This window comes from Protomyctophum parallelum (genome assembly GCF_964188405.1).
Source record: "Protomyctophum parallelum genome assembly, chromosome: 3".
Taxonomy (NCBI): domain Eukaryota; kingdom Metazoa; phylum Chordata; class Actinopteri; order Myctophiformes; family Myctophidae; genus Protomyctophum; species Protomyctophum parallelum.
In genome coordinates this window covers 34,077,403-34,097,610 of record NC_139698.1, presented here as the reverse complement: position 1 = coordinate 34,097,610, position 20,208 = coordinate 34,077,403, and the positions used below count along the sequence as shown (strand labels likewise).

Here is a 20,208-nt window from a genome sequence, read left to right as displayed (position 1 = left end):
ACGACCTATTAACATAGCATCTATCTCTGGTGCAGATATTTACCGAAGAGGAACTGAAATATCATTTAGCTTGAACAGCAGCCACAGCCCACAACAATAATACAGCATTAGTTAGAAAATTACATATCATTTATTTTTGTGTGTCTGAATTTATTCCACTTCCTTGGTTTGTCAGTAAGTAAATATTAAACCATCTGATCAGCCTTCCTGCCAGACAGCTATCCCAACAGCCCACCATCCTGCTACACTGTTAATCATCATAGGCTGCCAAAACTGTCATCTAACAGCAGTTCTTTATACGTGCTGGGTCATATGGCATTGGAGGAGATCGAATAGAAGAGTGCAAGGGGATTAAAAGAGGAGGCGGGGGCTGTAGAACATCGAGATGGAGAGTGAGAAAGGGGGAGAATTTTGAGAAGGATAGAGGATAGAGAGAGAGAGTCAGAGGGATACTGGGAAAAAGTTGACAGTCACGTGTGAGTCTGCTGGGGAGTTGCTAAAGAGAGTTACTATTTTTAGGACATGAGTGCCTATAGTGGAAAGGGATCATAACAACAAACAGTGCACAGCATGCTCCTACAAAGAGACAGCCCCCTCTGGAACACACAGACACAAAGCATCAACACGAGAGACCAGGAGAAAGTACAGCAAAATGTCAATTAATTGTATTTTCTACTGAGTTTCTGCTTTCAACACAGAGGACATCTGCAGAGCATATAAAAGAGGAAATAAATAACAGGTAAGCAATATATTGCAATTCATACCTATTGTGATGGAAAGGTTTCCTATACATTTTGATTCTACTGTAAAAGGTTCAGATAAATATTGCACAGTATTGCATAGCATGAATATTCAATATTATATACTGTCAAGCAATGATCATGAAGGTATGTTATATTAGTAAATGTCTAATATTAACCACTAATGTCACTATTCTGCTGTGAAAATATCAGATCTACAAACGTGTCGCAACATGACACATTAGCTAATACATCAGCTATTTTGGGTGAAGAGATTCGGTGGTTAAACAAATGACTCAAATAATTTATTTATTTATCCATCCATAGAACACATAGGCGGCTGTGAGTTGACTGTGCAACATAAAGGAGTTTCTGCTGTGATCCACTTAGACTCAAGGCCAAACAGTCTACACGGTGACCAGACTGCCCCAGGTCTTACCAATACACATTTGAATAAGAAAATGACTGCTGAGGAAATATATTGGCTGACATACACCTGACATAATAGTCAAGTGGCATGAATTATAATATGATCATATCTGCTACAATATGACTTGGTGTATCCCTTAAATTTGCTGTGAATGACAAAGCATCACAGTATTTATAGTTATGACAACAACAGGAACTTGAACTTAAACTTATGACCTTGATCTTATTCTGAGACAGTAAGTCATAGTGATGTTTGTATGGCCTCATGGTTCTGACAAGTGAGCTTAAATCAGAATGCTGTTGGTTGCCCCAAATACATAAGTCACGGCTAGTCTATAGACAGTTCCAACATAATTGTTGCTCTATGTTGCAGCTAGCCCTACGCTCAAATTACCTAGAATGCCCCAATGTAGTTATAGCCCTAGAGATAAAGAAGCAATGTTCTAGTGAACATGATCTTTTCCCTAAATTATGTGGTATGGTGGGTGAATAATACTAGGGTAAAGTTGTTGGTTGGCTAATGCTGAGTACTGATCTCCTCTGGATGGATGAATCCAAGGTGCCTTAATGGCCCAAGGCTGTTATTGAATGCAACATCACACATATCTCTCTTCTTCACAGCATGGACAGACGGCCAGCTGACATCTTCCACTACAAAGATACAGAGCTCTCCTCCAATCTACATTTACAGCTCAACAGACTGAGACAGGAGAATGTCCTGACTGATGTGATACTCTGCTCAGACTACACAGAGATCCCATGCCACCGCAATGTCCTGGTCTCCAGCAGCCCGTACTTCAGAGCCATGTTCTGCAATAACTTCATGGAAAGTCAGATGACCAAGATCAATGTGAAGGGCATCACAGCAGCCATTCTGAGTGGTATCATTGACTATGTTTACACAGGACTCATGAGCATCACCATGGACATTGTGCTGCCACTCATGCAAGCGGCATCTATGTTGCAATATGGCTGCCTTTTTGAGGCTTGCTCTGCTTTCCTCCAGGAGCACCTGTGCCCAGACAACTGTTTAAGCATGATAAGGCTCTCTGAGATCCTCAGTTGCACTAGCTTGAGAGAAAAGGCCAAGGAGATGGCTATGAAGAGCTTCTCAGATGTGTCCGCATCGGAGGATCTGTGTGAGCTTTCACTGTCGGAGCTCATGGGATACCTGGAAGACGACAGCCTGTGTGCGGAGGAAGAACAGGTATTCGAAACACTTGTGGCTTGGATCCACCATGATCCTGTATCCCGACGTGGTTCCATTAGTGACTTATTCAAAAAGGTACGCCTTCGCTACATCCACCCGACCTTCCTCTTCCAGTTCATTGCCAACGATCCACTGATCCAGTCCTCCACCCTCTGCACAGAGCTTATCGATTCTGTTCGACGTCTCTTGTTCTCCGTTTGTAGCAAATACGTTGACAGCAGTGTGATTGACTTGAAACCGCTGTGGGTAGCACCTCGGCGCTACACCTGCTGTGAGACGTTGGTGTTAGTGGGAGGAAGGAAAAACAATGAGCAGACCTCAAGGGAGGCCTTAATCTTTGATGAGACGAGCCAGCAGTGGCAGTGGCTAGCCAAGCTGCCCATTCGTCTTTACAAGGCCTCCTACGTTTGCCTGCACAGTGTCCTTTATGTTCTAGGGGGCCTGACAACAAACACCAAGCACAACCAGGTCAGCAGGACTGTCTACACTCTCTCCCTGAAGACCAACCAGTGGCGGATGGCAGAGCCCATGCTGGAACCACACTTTGCCCACCAGAGCGTTTCCTACCTCCACTTTATCTTTGTCCTCGGAGGCCTCGGGGCTGACAAGCATGTATGCAACCGTGTAGAAAGGTGAGAATGCATTGCTATATAGGGTGTTGATCTTTGCTATCTCTCTCCAAATTCACAAATAATGCAGAAGATACTATTACCACATACACATTAAATGAAAAGGCTTACATATATGTCACGGTATTCAGTAGAATTGACAGAAATATGTAACCACAGGTACAACAGCATGTTCAACCAATGGGAGTCTATGGCACCCATGCCCGAAGCTGTGCTTCATCCAGCAGTGGCTGCTATTGATCAGAGAATCTACATGTTTGGAGGAGAAGATGGGATGCAGAACCCTGTCAGAATCATACAGGTAAATATACAATGTGGTCTTATTCATTCAATTATTCTTTGTTTGTCAATGCACCCATTCACATTTTTTGTTTGAGATTATTTAGCTTATTTATTTGTTCCTTTCATTCATTCATTTGTTCCTTTCATTCATTCACCCACAATCTTGAGTGTATTTAGTGGTGAGAGGTATCAAATGCTCTTTTTGAGGGGCGCTAGCCCCTTATATATACAGGTTTAATGTTTGTTTTTAAAAACGCCATTGACAATGAAGAGAAATTAATGTTTATTTTGTCCATAACACAAACATTAAATCCCATTAACAATAAAGAGAATTTAATGTTTGTTTTGACACTGTTCATTTTACATTATCATTACATAACCTAATGATAAGAGTGCCCCTCACTTCACACGGGTGTGATTCTTTTTAATCTTATGTTGTACTGTAGGTCTATCACATCGCCAGGAACCTGTGGTGTCAAATGGAAAACAGGACAGTGAAGAATGTGTCAGCTCCTGCTGTTGTCCTTGATGACAAAATCTACATCATCGGAGGTAACGGAAGTAATTAATTATATTAGCAGCTCTGTTATCTGCTGTATTGACATTGCACAGCAGATAACATCAGGGCTATAGTCTTGTAATTCATTGACCTTTTAATATGCCTTTCCATTCGAGTAGAGAGAGAATCTCAACAGTAACAATCCCCCATGTCAGTGTGTTCCTCACTCCACAGCCAGACAAACCCAAATCACACCTGTGTGAAGTGAGGGGCTTATCATCATACGTCATCATACATCATCTCATTCTGGCTAATCACAATTATTCAGATATAAGATTATTTCACACCTCCTTTCTAATGTCCAGACTACAGAGACATAATTTTTTATGAGAGGAATTTTGACCCTGAATCCCAGCGTTGCATTCACTGCACTGAACAAGGTTAGCCCCTCATAGATAATAACATTCTACCATATTCATTTCTGTTTTTGCTGTCACAGGATACACCAGGCGAATGATTGCTTATGACACAAAGGCCAACCGGTTCATCAAGTGTGCCAACCTGAAGGAGAGGAGGATGCACCATTCTGCTACAGTGCTCAACAACAAGCTCTGTGTGACGGGGGGACGCTTTGTCAACGGCCATGACATCATAGAGGACTCCGACAATTTTGAGTGCTATGACCCAAATACAGATGCCTGGACATCGAAGGGGGCTCTGCCTTATAAACTTTTTGACCACGGTTCAGTGTCTCTGACATGTGTATCCCAGATGTGGGCAAAATCATAATGATTAGTCATTCAAACTAAATGAGGGGGTTTCACAATTACTTCATGGAACCCACTGATGCTATCTATAGCAGTCAATATGAAAGTTTTTGATCCTTTCATTACAATATAATAATAACTATTTATCCTATTTGAGACAATATTATTGCCTCACATTTAAGTACGAGCTTTACCGTTTTCAAGTCCCTGATAAGAATAATCAAGCACACATGAAGTAATCTAAACATTTATAATCCAAGGGAATGCATTTTTCCATAGGTTTAGTCTCCTATACATTATATATTTTCCCGGCCTTTGTAGATATGCATTTTTCTATTGAAGATTTTGTTATTGCTTGTACACTAAATCCTCCAAAAACAAGTTATCCAGCCAGACAGTCTGAAACACATTCTAACCGTCTAACTTCACAATGGATCAAAGAACTATTTTCAGCTAGCTCTAAATCACTAGATTTCCCTTGTCAAGCCCAGGACCGAGTGTCTAATTTAAGGCTGTGCCCAGCTGTTCATCCACAGGACTGAACCTGCTGCTCTTGTCAGTGAACCTTAATTTGGGTCATGTTTTGCATTACATTTTTATGTTGTCAACAGTCAATGTCACAACATTCTAATGATCAAATGTTTATGATCTTTTTGTATTTAAATATAGGTAAGACTAAGAGCATCATTGTATCTGCCAGGCCTAAGGCGTGGCCGAGACTATGATTTCGCCCTTGTCCGTCCGTCCGTGTGTGTGTGTGTGTTGTCAGTCTTTGCACGCACATTCCCACTACTAGGCCATGGAAGAAATGCCATCCTACATTTTTTAAATCGTCCTCAGCCGATTCATGTTTTACCTATAACTGGATTGATCAGCGTGAAACTTTGCGCGCACACTCCTAGTGGCAAAGGAAAAACCTCTGCCCCATATTTTTCACATCAGCCTTTCATACCGCCATGGGGCCGATTTGTGCTACGTTACACATTTTTGGATTTTTGTCCAAACATCATGCAAATTGGTACACATTATTTCTAAAGTCATGTGTGATCACGAGTCACGTCGGCTCTGTCCGATTTTTATTTGGCTTTTTTGACTACTTGGCCTGGTTGAGACCTGTGCTCCAAGGAGCACATTTTTATAATTTAATAGCATGTCAACATACGATGAGTTTGTCACTCACATGGTTTATTTACATTTTTGAGGGGCACTAGCCCATCCTACGCCCAGTTTTGTGTGTTTGTGTGTACCAAATTTTAGATTATTTGATTGGTTGAGCACAGAATATGATGTATGATGATGTATGTATTGTTCATTTCCTAGAAAATATAGCACCATGATGAGAATTATAATATTAGGGTTGTGCGTGTTCTTTGTATTGATGCATTCAAGGTATATTCAGTGAATTCACTTAATTCAAATATCTTTTTTTATTTATTCTTTTCATAATCCTCCCTGTCCCCAGTTAACCCCTGGGGTAAAAAAAAAAGTAGGTTTCGTTTTTTGGATAGGGTTAGTCAGCCTTCATCCAATCAGGATGAGAGGGGCCTTCCTCCAATCATGATCGATTGGGGGCGGGCCTTGGTGCACGTGCTGTTGGCCTGTTGCGTGTCCCCCCCACTGTAGAGCGTGTGCATGTGCACTGTGCACATCTTGTTACCGAGGTGGACGGGGTTTTTTTCCAAATCACCCAAATCACTAAATGCTTTAATTAAAAGGGTGAAGTATTTTTGTTGTTTAACTGAAAGCTAACAGTATGTGTGCAATTCCACGGTCCACCTTGTATTTTTTGTATATTGCAGCAAATGTACAACCATATGTCAAAGACAAAATTTGAGGTGCATTTACATTTTTATGGACACAGTTATTTCCTGTTTACATTTTTTGCATTGCTGTAATTTTGTTTTTATATATATATTTTTTTATATGCACATCAATAAATATTCAAATCATTCTTTGGTGTAGCTTAGTCTTTATCTTCCTCTCTGAAGTGTGGCTGTGCTGGGTCACTTGACACCAGTTGCAACCTGAGTGAGCATACCTTGTGTGTCTAGTCAGTCTATAAACCCCTAGTCACGCTCCACTCCAGTCCACACACAAGCTGTACATGCCCAGACCAGTTCCAGTCAGCCAGTAGATTTAGATTTTGACATATAAAAGATATCCTATTACAGAAAACAGTGTTAGAGTAGGTATATCCAGCAGTAACGAATCGAAACGGCTTGTTCAAATAGTCTTTTCTCCACCTATGGTACATCATAGACAAAATTAGACCACAGTGTTTGTTTTTTCTAGGAATGTTCTATTGTTCTCCAAAAGGCACAGCCTGGCAAGACAGCGAAAGAGGGGAGACATAACGCTACACATCAGATTTTAACACACCCCGCCCACTGAGCCTCAAGGATCACATCCCAATGTTTTATATACAGAAATGTGATAATATTAATGATTGCCGCTAAATTATCTTAAATAACGATATTAATTGATTACATTATAGTAGCCTATGTATCCTCAATTACTTTTGAACACCAATAATGTTAGGCATTTTGTGTGAAGAAAGAAGAGTGTGATCATATCTCTTTCTGAAACCCAAGTCACTGGGTTTTCCCACCAGCAAATAGAGTCAAAGGTGACAGTTGGAGGGGTGTGCAACTGTGCATGGGTGCAAAAAGGTGGGGGACTGGAAAAACTATAGGTGAGCTGGTGATATTTTGAGAAACAAACAAGGGGTTGAATGTTATACCATGTGAAGCATGTGGCCCTGTTGACCTGTTGGTTGCTGTGCTAGTTGGCAGATGTGAGGGGGGGGAGAGAGAGAGAGAGAGAAACACAGAGAAGTGAAGGGAGAGGGTACCAACTAATGACCGTGGTTTCACAACACTGCAAGTGATGAAATCCTCAGAAGGAACAGCAACAGGTGTGTGTGTGTGTGTGTGACTGTGTGTGTGTGTGTGTGTGTGTGTGTGTGTGTGTGTGTGTGTGTGTGTGTGTGTGTGTGTGCGCGTGTGTGTGCGTGTGCGCGTGCGTGCGTGCGCGCATGTGCATGCTTATGTTTTGGGGTGTCAAGTACTGTCCATGCAGCTGTCCTATGACTATCACAACAAAAACAGAGAGAGTGATCCAAGAACTCTGCCCCATTACAACTTTTTTATGTATGTACTTTTCTATGTCTACACTAACAATAAGCACAGTACCAGTAGTATGTACTAATAAAGAAGTAATGGCCATTTATGATTAATTTAACTAATGACATTTAACAATGAGCCTTAGATCATATAGCTTTCCACTTAGGCACTCAAAAGCAACCAAGCATTTGTTGGGACTTTCCAAAGGCAACATTTTGTTGACCTAAAAGTTGACCTATTCTTATAAATGACTTCCATATATTTCAAAGAACCACAATGAACACAAACAATAAAGAAAAGAAAAACAATTATCACATAGATGCTATTGTAAGTTTTACTTTATGTATCTTGGATGCACTTTGTTACTGCACCTAACAAAGGGTATACTTGCAGGCTGGGGCATCCCAGTTGGCACTTTAAATTGTAATCTATAATAAGAACACACCTACACTACAATGTACTAAGTAGCCTCATCTGTCCTCATGTGACTTTTATAACCTTGTCATTTGTCAATAACATTTTAGTAATGTGCTACATTTTAACAAATTGTCTGAAAAAGAATAGTTAGATTAGACTTTCGTTAATTACTTGAAAATGACTAAGGATTAAGAAACGTCTAGTTGTTATGGAGGTTTTGTGTACTATAGCTTCCAATAAGGTTGAGACTGCATCTACATCTACATCAGCTGGCTTGCAACATTCACAAGCTGTGTGTCACAATGTTGGCACTTGGCAGTGATGAAGATACTGTTGGTTCCGGGAAGAACTGCACACGTATATTAAAACAGGATGAACACACACACACACACACACACACACACACACACACACACACACACACATGTTTGACGTTTTGCAGTGTGAATTATGAGTATCAAGGAATCCTCCACCTCTTTCTAAGTATTCAATATTTCACTCACATAATCACGTGCACAGCAATGAGCACATGTACATGCACACACGAACGCATGCGCACACACACACACACACACACACACACACACACACACACACACACACACACACACACACACACACACACACACACACACACACACACACACACACACACACACACACACACTCACACTTTAAGCTTACTAAACATTTTGAGGCTGTATAAACAAATTACTACAGTGCCAATGAAGCATTTCAAACATATATCCACCACAGACAAGTATTTAGAAAGCCAGACCTGTGTGTGTGTGCCTGAGAGGTTTTCTATGGGTTATGTTTTAGTTATGTTAAGGTATCTTTTATCACACCATTCAGTCATAAATAAACGAATGTGTTTGTAGGTCAGCTGAGCTCCTACAGATCAATTGTTATTGTATAGATCAGTGTTGTGTGTCTACTTTAGGGGGAACTTTTGACACAAATTTTGATTACTCTGCAGGGGAAAACTACATACAAACCCAACACTGGTTACAAGAAGACAGAGCCCAGAATCCTGAGCTCAACTTGGTCTATTAATAATGTTATGGGTCATGGGTGAGTAACAATCAGGGAAACTCTTCTGAATAATAATTATTCAATTTCTTTTAAGATAAACTCAATGCTGCAAGCATTGTCAGCAAAGAAAGAAAGAAATGGTGATTATTATTGTCAATGTTGTAGCAAAAGAGCACTGCGAGCCGAGGTGATATCCAGTCCCTGGGAAGTTTTGCAACCACTCTGATGATGATAAACAAAGCCACGTGTTGTAGGGAACTTTCCAATGGGGGCGGATCTTAAGTATTTCCGGGTACCTAGCTGGAGGATATAAAGCCAGCTGCGCAATGTCAACAGTAGTGAAGAGATACATCTAAGTCAAGACAGATAGGGAAATCAGTTATACTATTTTAAGTCAGCGAAAGGGCCTTGAAACCTCATAAACATTCAGGATTTTGTTGTTCTATTGTGTTCTTAATTTGACCATAATCAAAGATGCCTTTTCTTGGACAAGACTGGCGCTCTCCTGGTCAAAGTTGGGTCAAAACCGAGGAGGGTTGGAAAAATACAGACGACAAAAACAACAACGTTTCCGTCGAAAGGTTTGTCATGCTTATTCGTGGCATCTTCGACGCAATGTTTGACAGCGGCAAACAATATTGCACCACGTAGAAAGAGAGGTGGAGAGTACACGTGATCCGTTAAGTGTGCATATTTGTTTTGTTTTTTAAACATGGTAAGGAGCGATCGACTAGTGCATATGCAGCTCCTTACCAGTTTCCATCTTCTAATCTCTTTGTTTTTGTCCGTCACATCGTGACCACTCACTGACCAGTGTTGTCTTTCCAGGCTAATCACTATGTGCTATTAATAACTACACAAGTGACTGGATTAACATACATCTGTTCCTGTTGACTCGAGTCTCTTACTTTCTAAAACGATTGCGCACTATTATTAATGTGGCGTGTGGAGACCTGCTGAACTGGACTTAATTGAACCCTACACACTGTCCTGAAAAGATGCCAATGTTGATCCTCGTTATGTTTTTTCAAGCTATAAGGGGAGTGACACGATCGACATTATAATGTCACTCAGTCTCACAGTATGTGGATAGGCCTATTTTATTTATTTACAGAATATACGTGGACGTCTCTCTCTCTCTCTCTCTTTGTATAACATAAAATCTAAATATGTTCAACTGTTTGAAATGTCTGCTCTGTGACTTTGTTCCAGCTACTGCGACGCACATGAAGAGTGTTTCAACAAAGAGAACCTGCTGCTGTCTCTGAACTATGACATGGCTGCCAAGAAGAGGAAAAAAGACATGATGAACAACAACACCAAGGTTCCCTGTGAGTAACAATGAGAGAACTGGAACAGTTCTATTATTATAAAAAGTATGTTTCCATCAAGTTGTGATTATATGGAATCTTATCCTAGCTAAGACATTGAGGAAATATGAGAATGGGCCACCCATGAACATATAATATATATGTATTGTGAACTATGACCTTCAATCACATATTATGTGATTGAAGGTCATAGTTCACAATAAATTATGCTTTGACAAATTCTTGTGTGAATACTGATTCATTTTGATCAGGGGACACTCATTTGCAAATGATACCAATTTCACAGATTTCCACAGAGAAAAGTGGATTTACGTTCATAAAGGAAGCACCAAGGAGGTAACAAGCCAACTAATAATGTATTATATGTTGTATATCAACTTAATAACATTTCCAATTTGGACAATTGGACATCTATAGAAAACTCTATAGGCCTACTGTGAGATCAGAATCTTAATGCCCTGATAATTAAATTCCCTCAGCGTCACGGATATTGTACACTGGGAGAAGCCTTCAACCGCTTAGATTTCTGCAGTGCCATCAAGGACACGAGGAGATTTAATTACGTCGTCAGGGTGAGTCCTCATCTCCCCTTTTCTCATTCCATTGTCTTCCTCTGCTTTTACAGAGCAGTGGTTCTGTGGTTGTTAATGGTACTTTAACCACTTTAAGTTTAAGCATTAGTGCTGCACGATAATTGCTCAAATGTAAATCTAGATTTTCCTCCACCACAACACGATTCTCTTTTTTTCCATGAAAATATTCAGGAAAAAAAAGGAAACAAAAACATAGAGTAACTCAAATGAATTGGACAGCCAACTAGTGCTGCAAGATTCTTCACTGTGTGTGTGTGTGTGTGTGTGTGTGTGTGTGTGTGTGTGTGTGTGTGTGTGTGTGTGTGTGTGTGTGTGTGTGTGTGTGTGTGTGTGTGTGTGTGTGTGTGTGTGTGTGTGTGTGTGTGTGTGTGTGTGTGTGTGTGTGTGTGTGTGTGTGTGTGCCCCCCTTTTTTATTGCCTAAAAATGGGACACCAGTGTTAATCTGCTAAACGGAAAGAACTGGCAGGGAAAGGGTTGGTACATGCAGAGGGTGTATAGGCCTCTGCCTGTCTCTTATCAAGTCTCCCCAGACAAGTCTCTCTCAGTGATGATACTGTGTGTGTACTATGGTGTTTGTGTTTTGGGGCTCTTGGTCTTTCAGTCTCTCTTGATACTCCGACGTGACACACTGAAGAGAGTGTAGCAAGAATTGGTCATCCCATAGATTTGCATAGAACAATCCTCTTTAATCGGCATACGATAAACACATGAACATACATTTGAGGCTTGGATTAAGAAATGTAATACTTTCTTTTCACCACACTTGCCATTTTGTGCCGAGAGTGAGCAAGTACATCAAATCATAAGGAAACAGATGCAAGATAGCCATAATAAAGTATATGTTTTTGTTGGTGGGGCCTTACATTATTACAAAGGATACAGGGGATGCTGCATATACAGTAGGCAGTCGATAGGATACAATGTTCACTCCCATTGTATGAGAAACGAGACGCTGAACCTGGAACAGCAAGTCCTCCACATGTGCTCCCATGTGAGGTGAGGTGAGGTGGGGGGGGGGGGGGGGCAGTACAGACGCACTGAGAGCCATGCATGTGTTGCTGGCAGGCAAAGGTCATTGTGACTGTCAGGAGTGTGTGGGGGGTTTCGGGGGGGGGGGGGGGGGGGGGGTTAAGCCCTGGGAGGTGAGTGAGGGAGAGAACGGTGGGGGTGGGAAATCCAGTTTCTGTTATATGCTGTCCTGAACTTCGAGGGCGGTCTGAAAGCTGTGCAGTGAGGGGCAACCATCCAACAGGGATCAGACTCTGATGACTCAGAGTCTCAGACTGCTCCACCATCTTCCCTTCTGTTCTGTGCATTCTGTTCCCTCTCCTCCCTGACTCTCTTCCCTTTTTATCTGCTCCTCTCTCTTAAAAGGGGAACTTGTGAAAACACGACACCAGCAATTCCAAGAGCTTCCTCCTGTGTGCTTTACACTAGAGACTCTCCTCCGGCCTTCGCCAAAAATGAGTTTAGATTAGATTACTTTTCCATCTTCCAGCACAAACCCTCGGTACATGAAACACACTGGGAAGTATTTTGTCACGAGTGTCACAATAGAATGATAGGATTTACATTAAATGTAAGTTATGTAACCTTACCAAACCCCTTTCTCTGCCCAGTGCTTTTACCTCCGTCGTCTTTAATCAGTGTCTCATTCTAGGCAATGGGCCCAGTGAACAAATGTTCTAATCATTGTTGTGGGTGTACCACTTAAGTTTTGGTCAGGAGGAGGCAGGGAGATTGCCTTACAATTTTGACAAGACATAGAGATCAGTGTTATATATTTAAAACTGTTTCTATTGCCCACTACCCATTAAAAACAGTACGGTATACAAACTAGACAAAAAACTTGATTATGTGATTGTGATAGCATGCTTATCATATTCAAAAACACTTTCCTGCTCTTTCTGCATTCTCTGCCAGCCTGTTCTGCATTTTAACCACATTAACCCTGATATCTTGGGTAAATTAAAAAAATACATATATATTTATACATCGGTTTTACAAGCCTATACTGTGTCACGGTGCGCCACATGAGATTGTTTTCCGTTCATCGAACAAACAAGTGTATTTACTGTAGGGCTTAAGTAGGTAAATTCTAACATCTAATTATATAATTTAACGTAATTTATCATTCTCATTGTTAGTTTTGGACTGACTTGTTTATATAGTACTTATATATTATATTGCAGCTAATGGGGGCAGTGTAGTCTGTCTAAAGAACAATAGAGCTGTGTAACACTAGTACCTAGTCTGGACACACTGTCCTAGATCACCAATGTTTACTGGTCTAGTCTGATGGTGGTTGCTGGGTTCATTTATCTCCGTCTCACTTACACAGATCGGGTTCTCTAACAGGCAGAAGGGGGGGGGGGGTAGACTCAAGGTGAATAAACAATTTAATTATCTTTGGTTTTGTTTGCAACATTTTGACATTGCGAAAAACATTGCAAAAGCAGAAGTTGTGCAGGCGAAGTTATGAAGGTCAGTTAACACTGGATGCTAATAGTAGACTCGTAAACGCATGTTGTAATTATGCTCTGCAAGGAACACTTGATGGTGTGGTGAAGGAGGAGTATGGTGGGTGAGATGAAGGTGGTTGGGGAAAGAGAGAGAGAGAGATGCGAAGGACAAAGGAAGAGAATATGCAGGGATACCAGATATGTGTCTTGAGTATCTTAAAATGAAAGGTATTATTAAAGCATCATAGTTGGTTGTAGTACTGTCCACAGAATAGTATGATGGGCCCAGGCCGTAGCGTAACGGTCTGGGCACCGGACTGGTAATCCAGTCGCAGTGTGCCGCGGGTTCGACTCCCGGACCCGACACGGCCTTTACTGCATGTCATCCCCCCATCTCTCTCCCGTTTCCTGTCAGCCTACTGTCTGTCCCTTCAAAAAATCAATAAAAGGCGTAAGCCGCAAAAAAAAAAAAAAATAATAGTATGATGGCAGTTCAAAAATCATACTTGTTCAGGGCGATAAATGCTTGGAATCTTGTTCTGGTTTACCACCAAATGTTACTACTCTGGGTCTATGCTTGGCCCCATCCTTCTTATCCTTTACACCAAATATCTTTGCTGAAAATATCCAATTTTCAAGCTCCCGAAGTAGCGCATCAGTCATGTTCATTGTAAATAAATAGCCGATCAAGTCTATTTACACTGAATTATGACATGTTTCAAATGGGGTTCAAGGTGGTGAGTACTGTAGGATTAATGCTATGGACTAATGCTATGGGGTAGGGTTGAGCAAAAATGCATCACAGCATAATTTGCGGCAGCTTCATGTGTCATAGTTGCTTCGTAGCTTCACGTTGCTGTCTTCCATTGACAATGAATGCTAGACTGCATGATTTCATCTGCCCGTGTGAACGCAACATTAGTTACATGCTACCATGGTCCCTTCTGTCCTGTCCTTCAGCCATTGTGCACATGCATACAGTAAACGTGCTGTTAAGTCAAGTGATTCAGATGTCACGAGGATTCAGGAGTCAAATGATCAAAGAAAGTAAACAGTTTCATGTTCAGGCTGTTGTTGGCAACTAGGTTGTCTGGGGCCTGGGCACTTTTCTAGTAGCTCCTTCTTCTCTAAAGAGACTGCTGGATACAAGAGCTGCCAAGAATGCTGTTATGTGGTTCTTGGATCAAGCCTCTGCTGAGAATTATTGGACCAGGTCCAAATAACCCCCTTTCTAGACCGCATTTATCGTTGGGATTGTGTGTGCTTAAGACTGCACCATAACAAGAAGTACATAATGGAGAAATGGGCTGAAATTGATGTTGTTTCTGTTCTGTGTTGTCTTTGTTCTATAGCTGCTGGAGCTCATCGCCAAGTCCCAGCTCCCTTCACTCAGTGGAGTGGCCCAGAAAAACTACATGAATATTCTGGAGAGGGTGGTACAGAAAGGTGAGGCCTGTTTGTCTTCTTTCTCTCCTTCTTAATTTCACTTTAGGCCTATACTGTCTCTTGATTGTTGTAAGAATTCATGGTGATGGTTGTTTACATTCATGCATTGTGAACAAACGCATACTGTATGTAAAGAAGTCTTGTTTTGTTTCTGATTTTTGTTGTTGTTCAGACAGTTCAAACATTACTCTGACCCTGTTGTTGTTTTTTATGTTTTGTTCTTATTCTTAAAGGAGTTGCAGACATAGTAGTAGCTTAAGTGGTGAATACATATTTAATGACTACCATAACAGAACAAAAGCTTCTCCTCTGTCACAAACATATTTATGTATACCAAGGCAATGAGTGACCACATCTAATGAAACCAGGGACGATGATGCACAATAGTGATTTTAGAGACTTAGCTAAGGGATTGCCTGTCCCAGAGCTTTCTGTATAATTGTGTAAACAAAAATGTCCTAAACACACATTCAGGTTGTTTAGGTGGTCTTATGAAACCTATTTGCCAAACATAATCAACGGTACACTGGCAGAGCCAAGCAACCGCCTAAAAAAAAACATTGATAAATTATAAATATTTCAGTTTGGCCCTTTAGCTAGTAATCTTGTGTTGATGGGAAGTTCAGGATTTATAGCAGGACAAAGAACAAAACTGTCATCTTGAGTAAATTAACCTGCATCACCTCTAGACTTACTTTGAAGGAAAAAATATCTATGCATTAACTCTTGTTTGTCTACCTCTGCCTATATAGTTTAGTTCTAGCAGTGTGAAAAATGTTTGGGGTGTCCACTGTTGCCATTGTCTAGGAAGGCGCGATTGATCAATCTTAGTTAGAATAAAACTTGGTCATCTTTATTCAGTCTGCCATTTGTTCAAGTCAGTCATTTGAACGAGTTGCGATTTTCTCTCCTTGACAGTCTTGGACGACCAGCAGAATGTTCGTCCCATTAAGGAGCTGTTGCAGACGCTTTACGTGTCCCTGTGTGCACTCGTCCACGGCATTGGCAAGTCTGTCCTAGTGGGGAACATAAACACTTGGGTCCACCGCATGGAGAACATCCTGCAGTGGCAGCAGCAGCTGGACAACATCCAGATCAGCAGGGTGGGTATTTAAGGCTTTGTTCAGACAACTGTTTCTCATATCTGGACATCATTAGGACAAACCACACTGGTGTATTCAGACATCGGTGTATTCCTTACTGTACAAAGTATAAATCATGTTTCCGTGGCCATGTTGAATCGTATTCCAAACCACCAGGAATGTGGTTTAAATCTGATTAGCAAAAATCTTTTCCATGCATTTTATTTTGATCAAATCAATCTGATTTCAAACTGGATCGGGCAAAACATTGGATTGTGTCTGCTCGCCTGAACATAGACAGAATATACGTGGTATATTCTGATGGTAGCATCAAGAGTCTAGTTTAGACCCAAGATGTTCATGGAAGATTTGTTGACAATGAATGTTGGGGCAAAATGTGAAGCATAAATAGTAGTTATATTAGATCACATTATCACTCTGACTTCATTGTAAACTTGGTGTATATTCTGTTTCTCTTCACTGCAGCCCACATCTGAAGGCATGGAGCTGACCGACCTACCGGCCAGTCTGCAGCTCAACATCATGCAGCGCCTGACGGACGGCAGGGACCTCGTTAGTCTGGGACAGGTGTCTCCTGACCTGGGCAGCCTCACCGAGGACCGCCTGCTCTGGAAGAGACTCTGCCAGTACCACTTCACCGATAGACAGGTATGGATGTTATAATAATAATAATATAACAATTTAATATAATTCAGGGATGTCTCAGGACTTCTTCGTGCCAGTGACCGTGGGTGACCTGGTCAAGTCTGGCAACAGACTGCATACAAATATGTATTAACCACTTATTAAGCCCTATTCAAAAATTCTCCAAAATGGCGATCTAGAATTATATGCCTAAAATTGGCCTACGCTTTGAAGTACAATTTAGGAGGTCAAGCATTTCTGATAATTATGAAAGCAGAACGGGAGTCTTTAAGGTCAGCATACGGATGCATGTACCTACTAGGTCACTGTGAGAACTAAACTAATGACTGATCGCTTGTTCCTCTCTCCAGATCCGTAAACGTCTAATGTTGTCAGAGAAGGGTCACCTGGAGTGGAAGAAGATGTACTTCAAGCTGAGCCGTTGCTATCCTCACAGAGAGCAGTACAGTGACACTCTGCACTTCTGTACCCACTGTCACATCCTCTTCTGGAAGGTACACAAGTGGCTGTGTGTATGCATGCATAAAGTGGTTGTATGTACGTCCATTGCACGTCTTTCTCCTTTCGATTCATTATGCGACGGTATAGCTGCTATTTTTAGCGTTGCACCTACAGTAAGTGGAAATCCATGAACAAACCATCAGTGTTTTTCTCCTTGTCTCTCCTCCTAGGACACAAGTCACCCCTGTACAGCCAACAATCCGGAAGGTTGTACTATGTCTGTCTCCCCTCAAGGCTTTATCAACCTTTTCCACTTCTGAGAGCCTCCCCTCTCAAAGTTCAATGGACTGACTGTACATACTGTACATAAAAATGTACAATTATCTTACTGTTAATATACTGCAATGGATTCCTGAATGTATATTTTGAAAAAGGGTGAGGGGCAGGCAGTGGGACAATTATGCAATCAAGTGTGCACAGTTTGAAGAAAGTGAAAGTGATGGAGGAAGGAGAGGTAAAAGCCATATCTCTGGAGTAGAGCAGGAAGACTCGTCTGTCTAAAATAATTTTGGTCTTGGCTCAAAGTAAATGTGAAAATATACCTTTTGAAATAAACGTACCTACAGTTGGCCTTAGCTGAGTGCAGTTGTAACAGGACTGCAATTTTGGTTTTAAGTGCAATGTTTGATTTGGGATTTATTTTTGGTTGTGAAACATTTAGAGGATTTCTTCGACAATGCAGGAGAAACTTCAGTCCTGGTTTGATTAATGTTTGAACAGAGATCTAATTTAAAGCAATGCAGCCTTAGATTTGGTCATGGGTACGACTACGAATGACATCGAACTATGTCAAGAAACCTTACAATAATGTTCTGTTTTGGTGCCAGTTTAGTGTTGAGGATCAATGAGTTGATGCAATAGAGAAAAGAAAATGAATGTAAGCAAAGTAATCGTATTGTGATTCCTTGATGTTGCCTATATTTTATATTTATCTTTCTTCTTTTCACTTTTATACGTTTGATATTTCCAATGTTTTTTTTTTTTACGTGTGCTCATTTACGTGTGCTCATTTAGTGCTGTGGCTGCTGAAGCTCAATATGTCATTACAGTATCACCAGTGTGTAATCAGAGTTTAATAATGCTGTGCCTTATCGGGACAACATTTAGTTTTCATTTTTTTTCCCAGGGATTTGAAACCAAAGTAAGATGCACAGCTTATATAAATTCTAAATATTTTGTTCACTTTGTCCTTCTGCATGACTGTCCATTAAAACGAAATGATCATGCTTACTTTAATATATTTGGTTTAATTCAGGCAAGAAGTTTTGCCTAATCTGTTGGGTACAGTTGAAGTGGTGCAACCAGGATGGTGCAATTTTTGACTTGAACTCTTACGTATGTTTTTAGATTATTATGATACAGTACATGCTAAGCAATGCATTATGTTCTATGTTGAGTATGTTATAATACATTAAATAAGAAAACAAATCACTCTTTGGCATCAGTTATTCATGGAGTATGTGGTGAAATGACAAGATCAGCATACAAAATGTCAATGTGAGGAAAACAGGAAATCTCTTAGATTTCAGCAGTATTATATCAAAAAGGTGAGGAAAGACTACTTATTGGCAAGACATGGTGGAAAAAAAAGGAAATTATCCATTACTAGAAATGTCTATTTGATGGCCATATGTTTTACACAACAGTACTTTAATCTGAGCTATTCTGTTATCAGCAAATCTGCCATCTGTTGGATTAAGTGTGAACTGCAAGCTCGTAGTTGTGTTCTGTTAAGTGTTTCTGAGGCTATGTTAGTATGGGTGTTGTAGGTATTGTAAATTACAAATTAAATTGGCACAGATAGCTGAGGTTTAAGACGATACAGGCGTTTGGCACATGAACACTGACTGTTGTCTTTTAGACAAAAACATTCAGCAGCATTGGCCAGCCGTTACGGTTGCTAGACAACTAGTTTGGTGGTGCCCAGATAACACATATGTTCATGTCATGAAAAATTAAGAAATGCTGCATTTGTTTTTACAAACAAGATTATTTTTTAATGTTAAATATGGATCAATAAAATGGAAATAAAAACATTACACTTTTTCCCATTGGGAAATAAAATGTCTTGCAAAAAGTCAGTATCTGTTGTTTCATAAACAAATTCTTGTCTTGTTATAAATTCCATTTAGTACATTTGTCAGTGGCATTGAGTGCATTTGGATTAAGTCACAGATGAGGTCCACTGCAGCATTGAACATACAGTACAGTACCACCCTGATTTTAGGGAATATTAGGTAGCTTAGCATCCATGGAATAGTTACAATTTGGAAGCATATTAGTGCGTAGGACTAGCAAAAGCACACATTAAGACTCATGTTACAAAGGCGAATGTTTTGAGGCAATATTAACAGCGATGTACATTTGACTTGTACATTTTACATCATAATGTCATTCATTACCTAAAAACAAAAATGCCAGTTGCAAATCCAGATGATGTTAAAGCCAATATTGCCACAAACAGTTGCCTATAGCTGCTGTTGTTATAATGCCCTACTCTAGTAATACATTATACACTACTTTTCAGTAATCAGTAGTATAAGGTAAAGCCCAAGAGACACTCCCATCATTTTCATTATAACAATATGGTGGTGATTGACTCGCTATGCAAAGCAGCCCACATAGTAAAATCCTTGATGTTAATTTAACTCTCAGAGATAACTCTATTTAGTTTTTGTACTATTTTCAGAATTTTAAATTTCATCCACAGATCGCATCCTCTTTCAGGGCCAGGTCCAATAAGGAGGTGCTTTTTAAGATAGTGAATGCACACTTTAATGTATAGTAGTAAATTAATGTTAAAAAACAAATATAATACGACAATACACACATCACTTAGTGGAGATGCTGGGTTGAAAAGTGACAAAAGAAAAATAAACCTGCATGCACTCATCTGCTCCAATGTAATTTATTGACCTTTTTTAAGCCAAGGCTCTTTTTCAGGTCAAACTAGAAACATTGGCAATAAATTACATTGGAGCAGATGAGTTATTCTT

The 20,208-nt window shown here is 40.4% G+C and overlaps 3 protein-coding genes across 4 annotated transcripts in view; 2 read left to right on the top strand and 1 right to left on the bottom strand.

The window, feature by feature from the left end:
* The window catches only part of lratd2b (LRAT domain containing 2b), a 284,775-nt gene that overhangs the window by 7,380 nt on the left and 257,187 nt on the right, over positions 1-20,208 (bottom strand). The window lies entirely within an intron of this gene.
* On the top strand, positions 453-6,442 carry LOC310855361 (kelch-like protein 38). 2 transcript variants are annotated; one of them, XM_083760332.1, is made up of 6 exons: positions 453-739; positions 1,068-1,172; positions 1,791-3,011; positions 3,168-3,309; positions 3,737-3,842; positions 4,289-6,442. In XM_083760332.1, the coding sequence occupies exons 3-6, from the start codon at positions 1,792-1,794 to the stop codon at positions 4,576-4,578; spliced, it is 1,758 nt and encodes a 585-aa protein (XP_083616458.1). In that variant the 5' UTR covers positions 453-739; positions 1,068-1,172; position 1,791; the 3' UTR covers positions 4,579-6,442. The 2 variants fall into 2 exon arrangements, with proteins under 2 accessions (XP_083616458.1, XP_083616457.1); XM_083760331.1 differs by lacking the exon at positions 1,068-1,172.
* On the top strand, positions 9,457-18,819 carry fbxo32 (F-box protein 32). The gene is made up of 9 exons (XM_083761717.1): positions 9,457-9,711; positions 10,343-10,461; positions 10,748-10,797; positions 10,941-11,033; positions 14,870-14,963; positions 15,882-16,066; positions 16,532-16,714; positions 17,062-17,205; positions 17,383-18,819. Exons 1-9 carry the CDS (start codon positions 9,605-9,607, stop codon positions 17,470-17,472), a joined length of 1,065 nt encoding a protein of 354 aa, XP_083617843.1. The 5' UTR covers positions 9,457-9,604; the 3' UTR covers positions 17,473-18,819.

Bases quoted from the DNA above. Each gene is read 5' to 3' on its own strand.
- fbxo32 (XM_083761717.1), top strand. From the start codon at position 9,605: ATGCCTTTTCTTGGACAAGACTGGCGCTCTCCTGGTCAAAGTTGGGTC. The intron at 10,798-10,940 runs GTAACAAGCCAA...AAATTCCCTCAG, and splicing joins ATAAAGGAAGCACCAAGGAG to CGTCACGGATATTGTACACT. The intron at 16,715-17,061 runs GTATGGATGTTA...TCCTCTCTCCAG, and splicing joins ACCACTTCACCGATAGACAG to ATCCGTAAACGTCTAATGTT.
- LOC310855361 (XM_083760331.1), top strand. From the start codon at position 1,792: ATGGACAGACGGCCAGCTGACATCTTCCACTACAAAGATACAGAGCTC. The intron at 3,012-3,167 runs GTGAGAATGCAT...ATGTAACCACAG, and splicing joins GTATGCAACCGTGTAGAAAG to GTACAACAGCATGTTCAACC. The intron at 3,843-4,288 runs GTAACGGAAGTA...TTGCTGTCACAG, and splicing joins CAAAATCTACATCATCGGAG to GATACACCAGGCGAATGATT.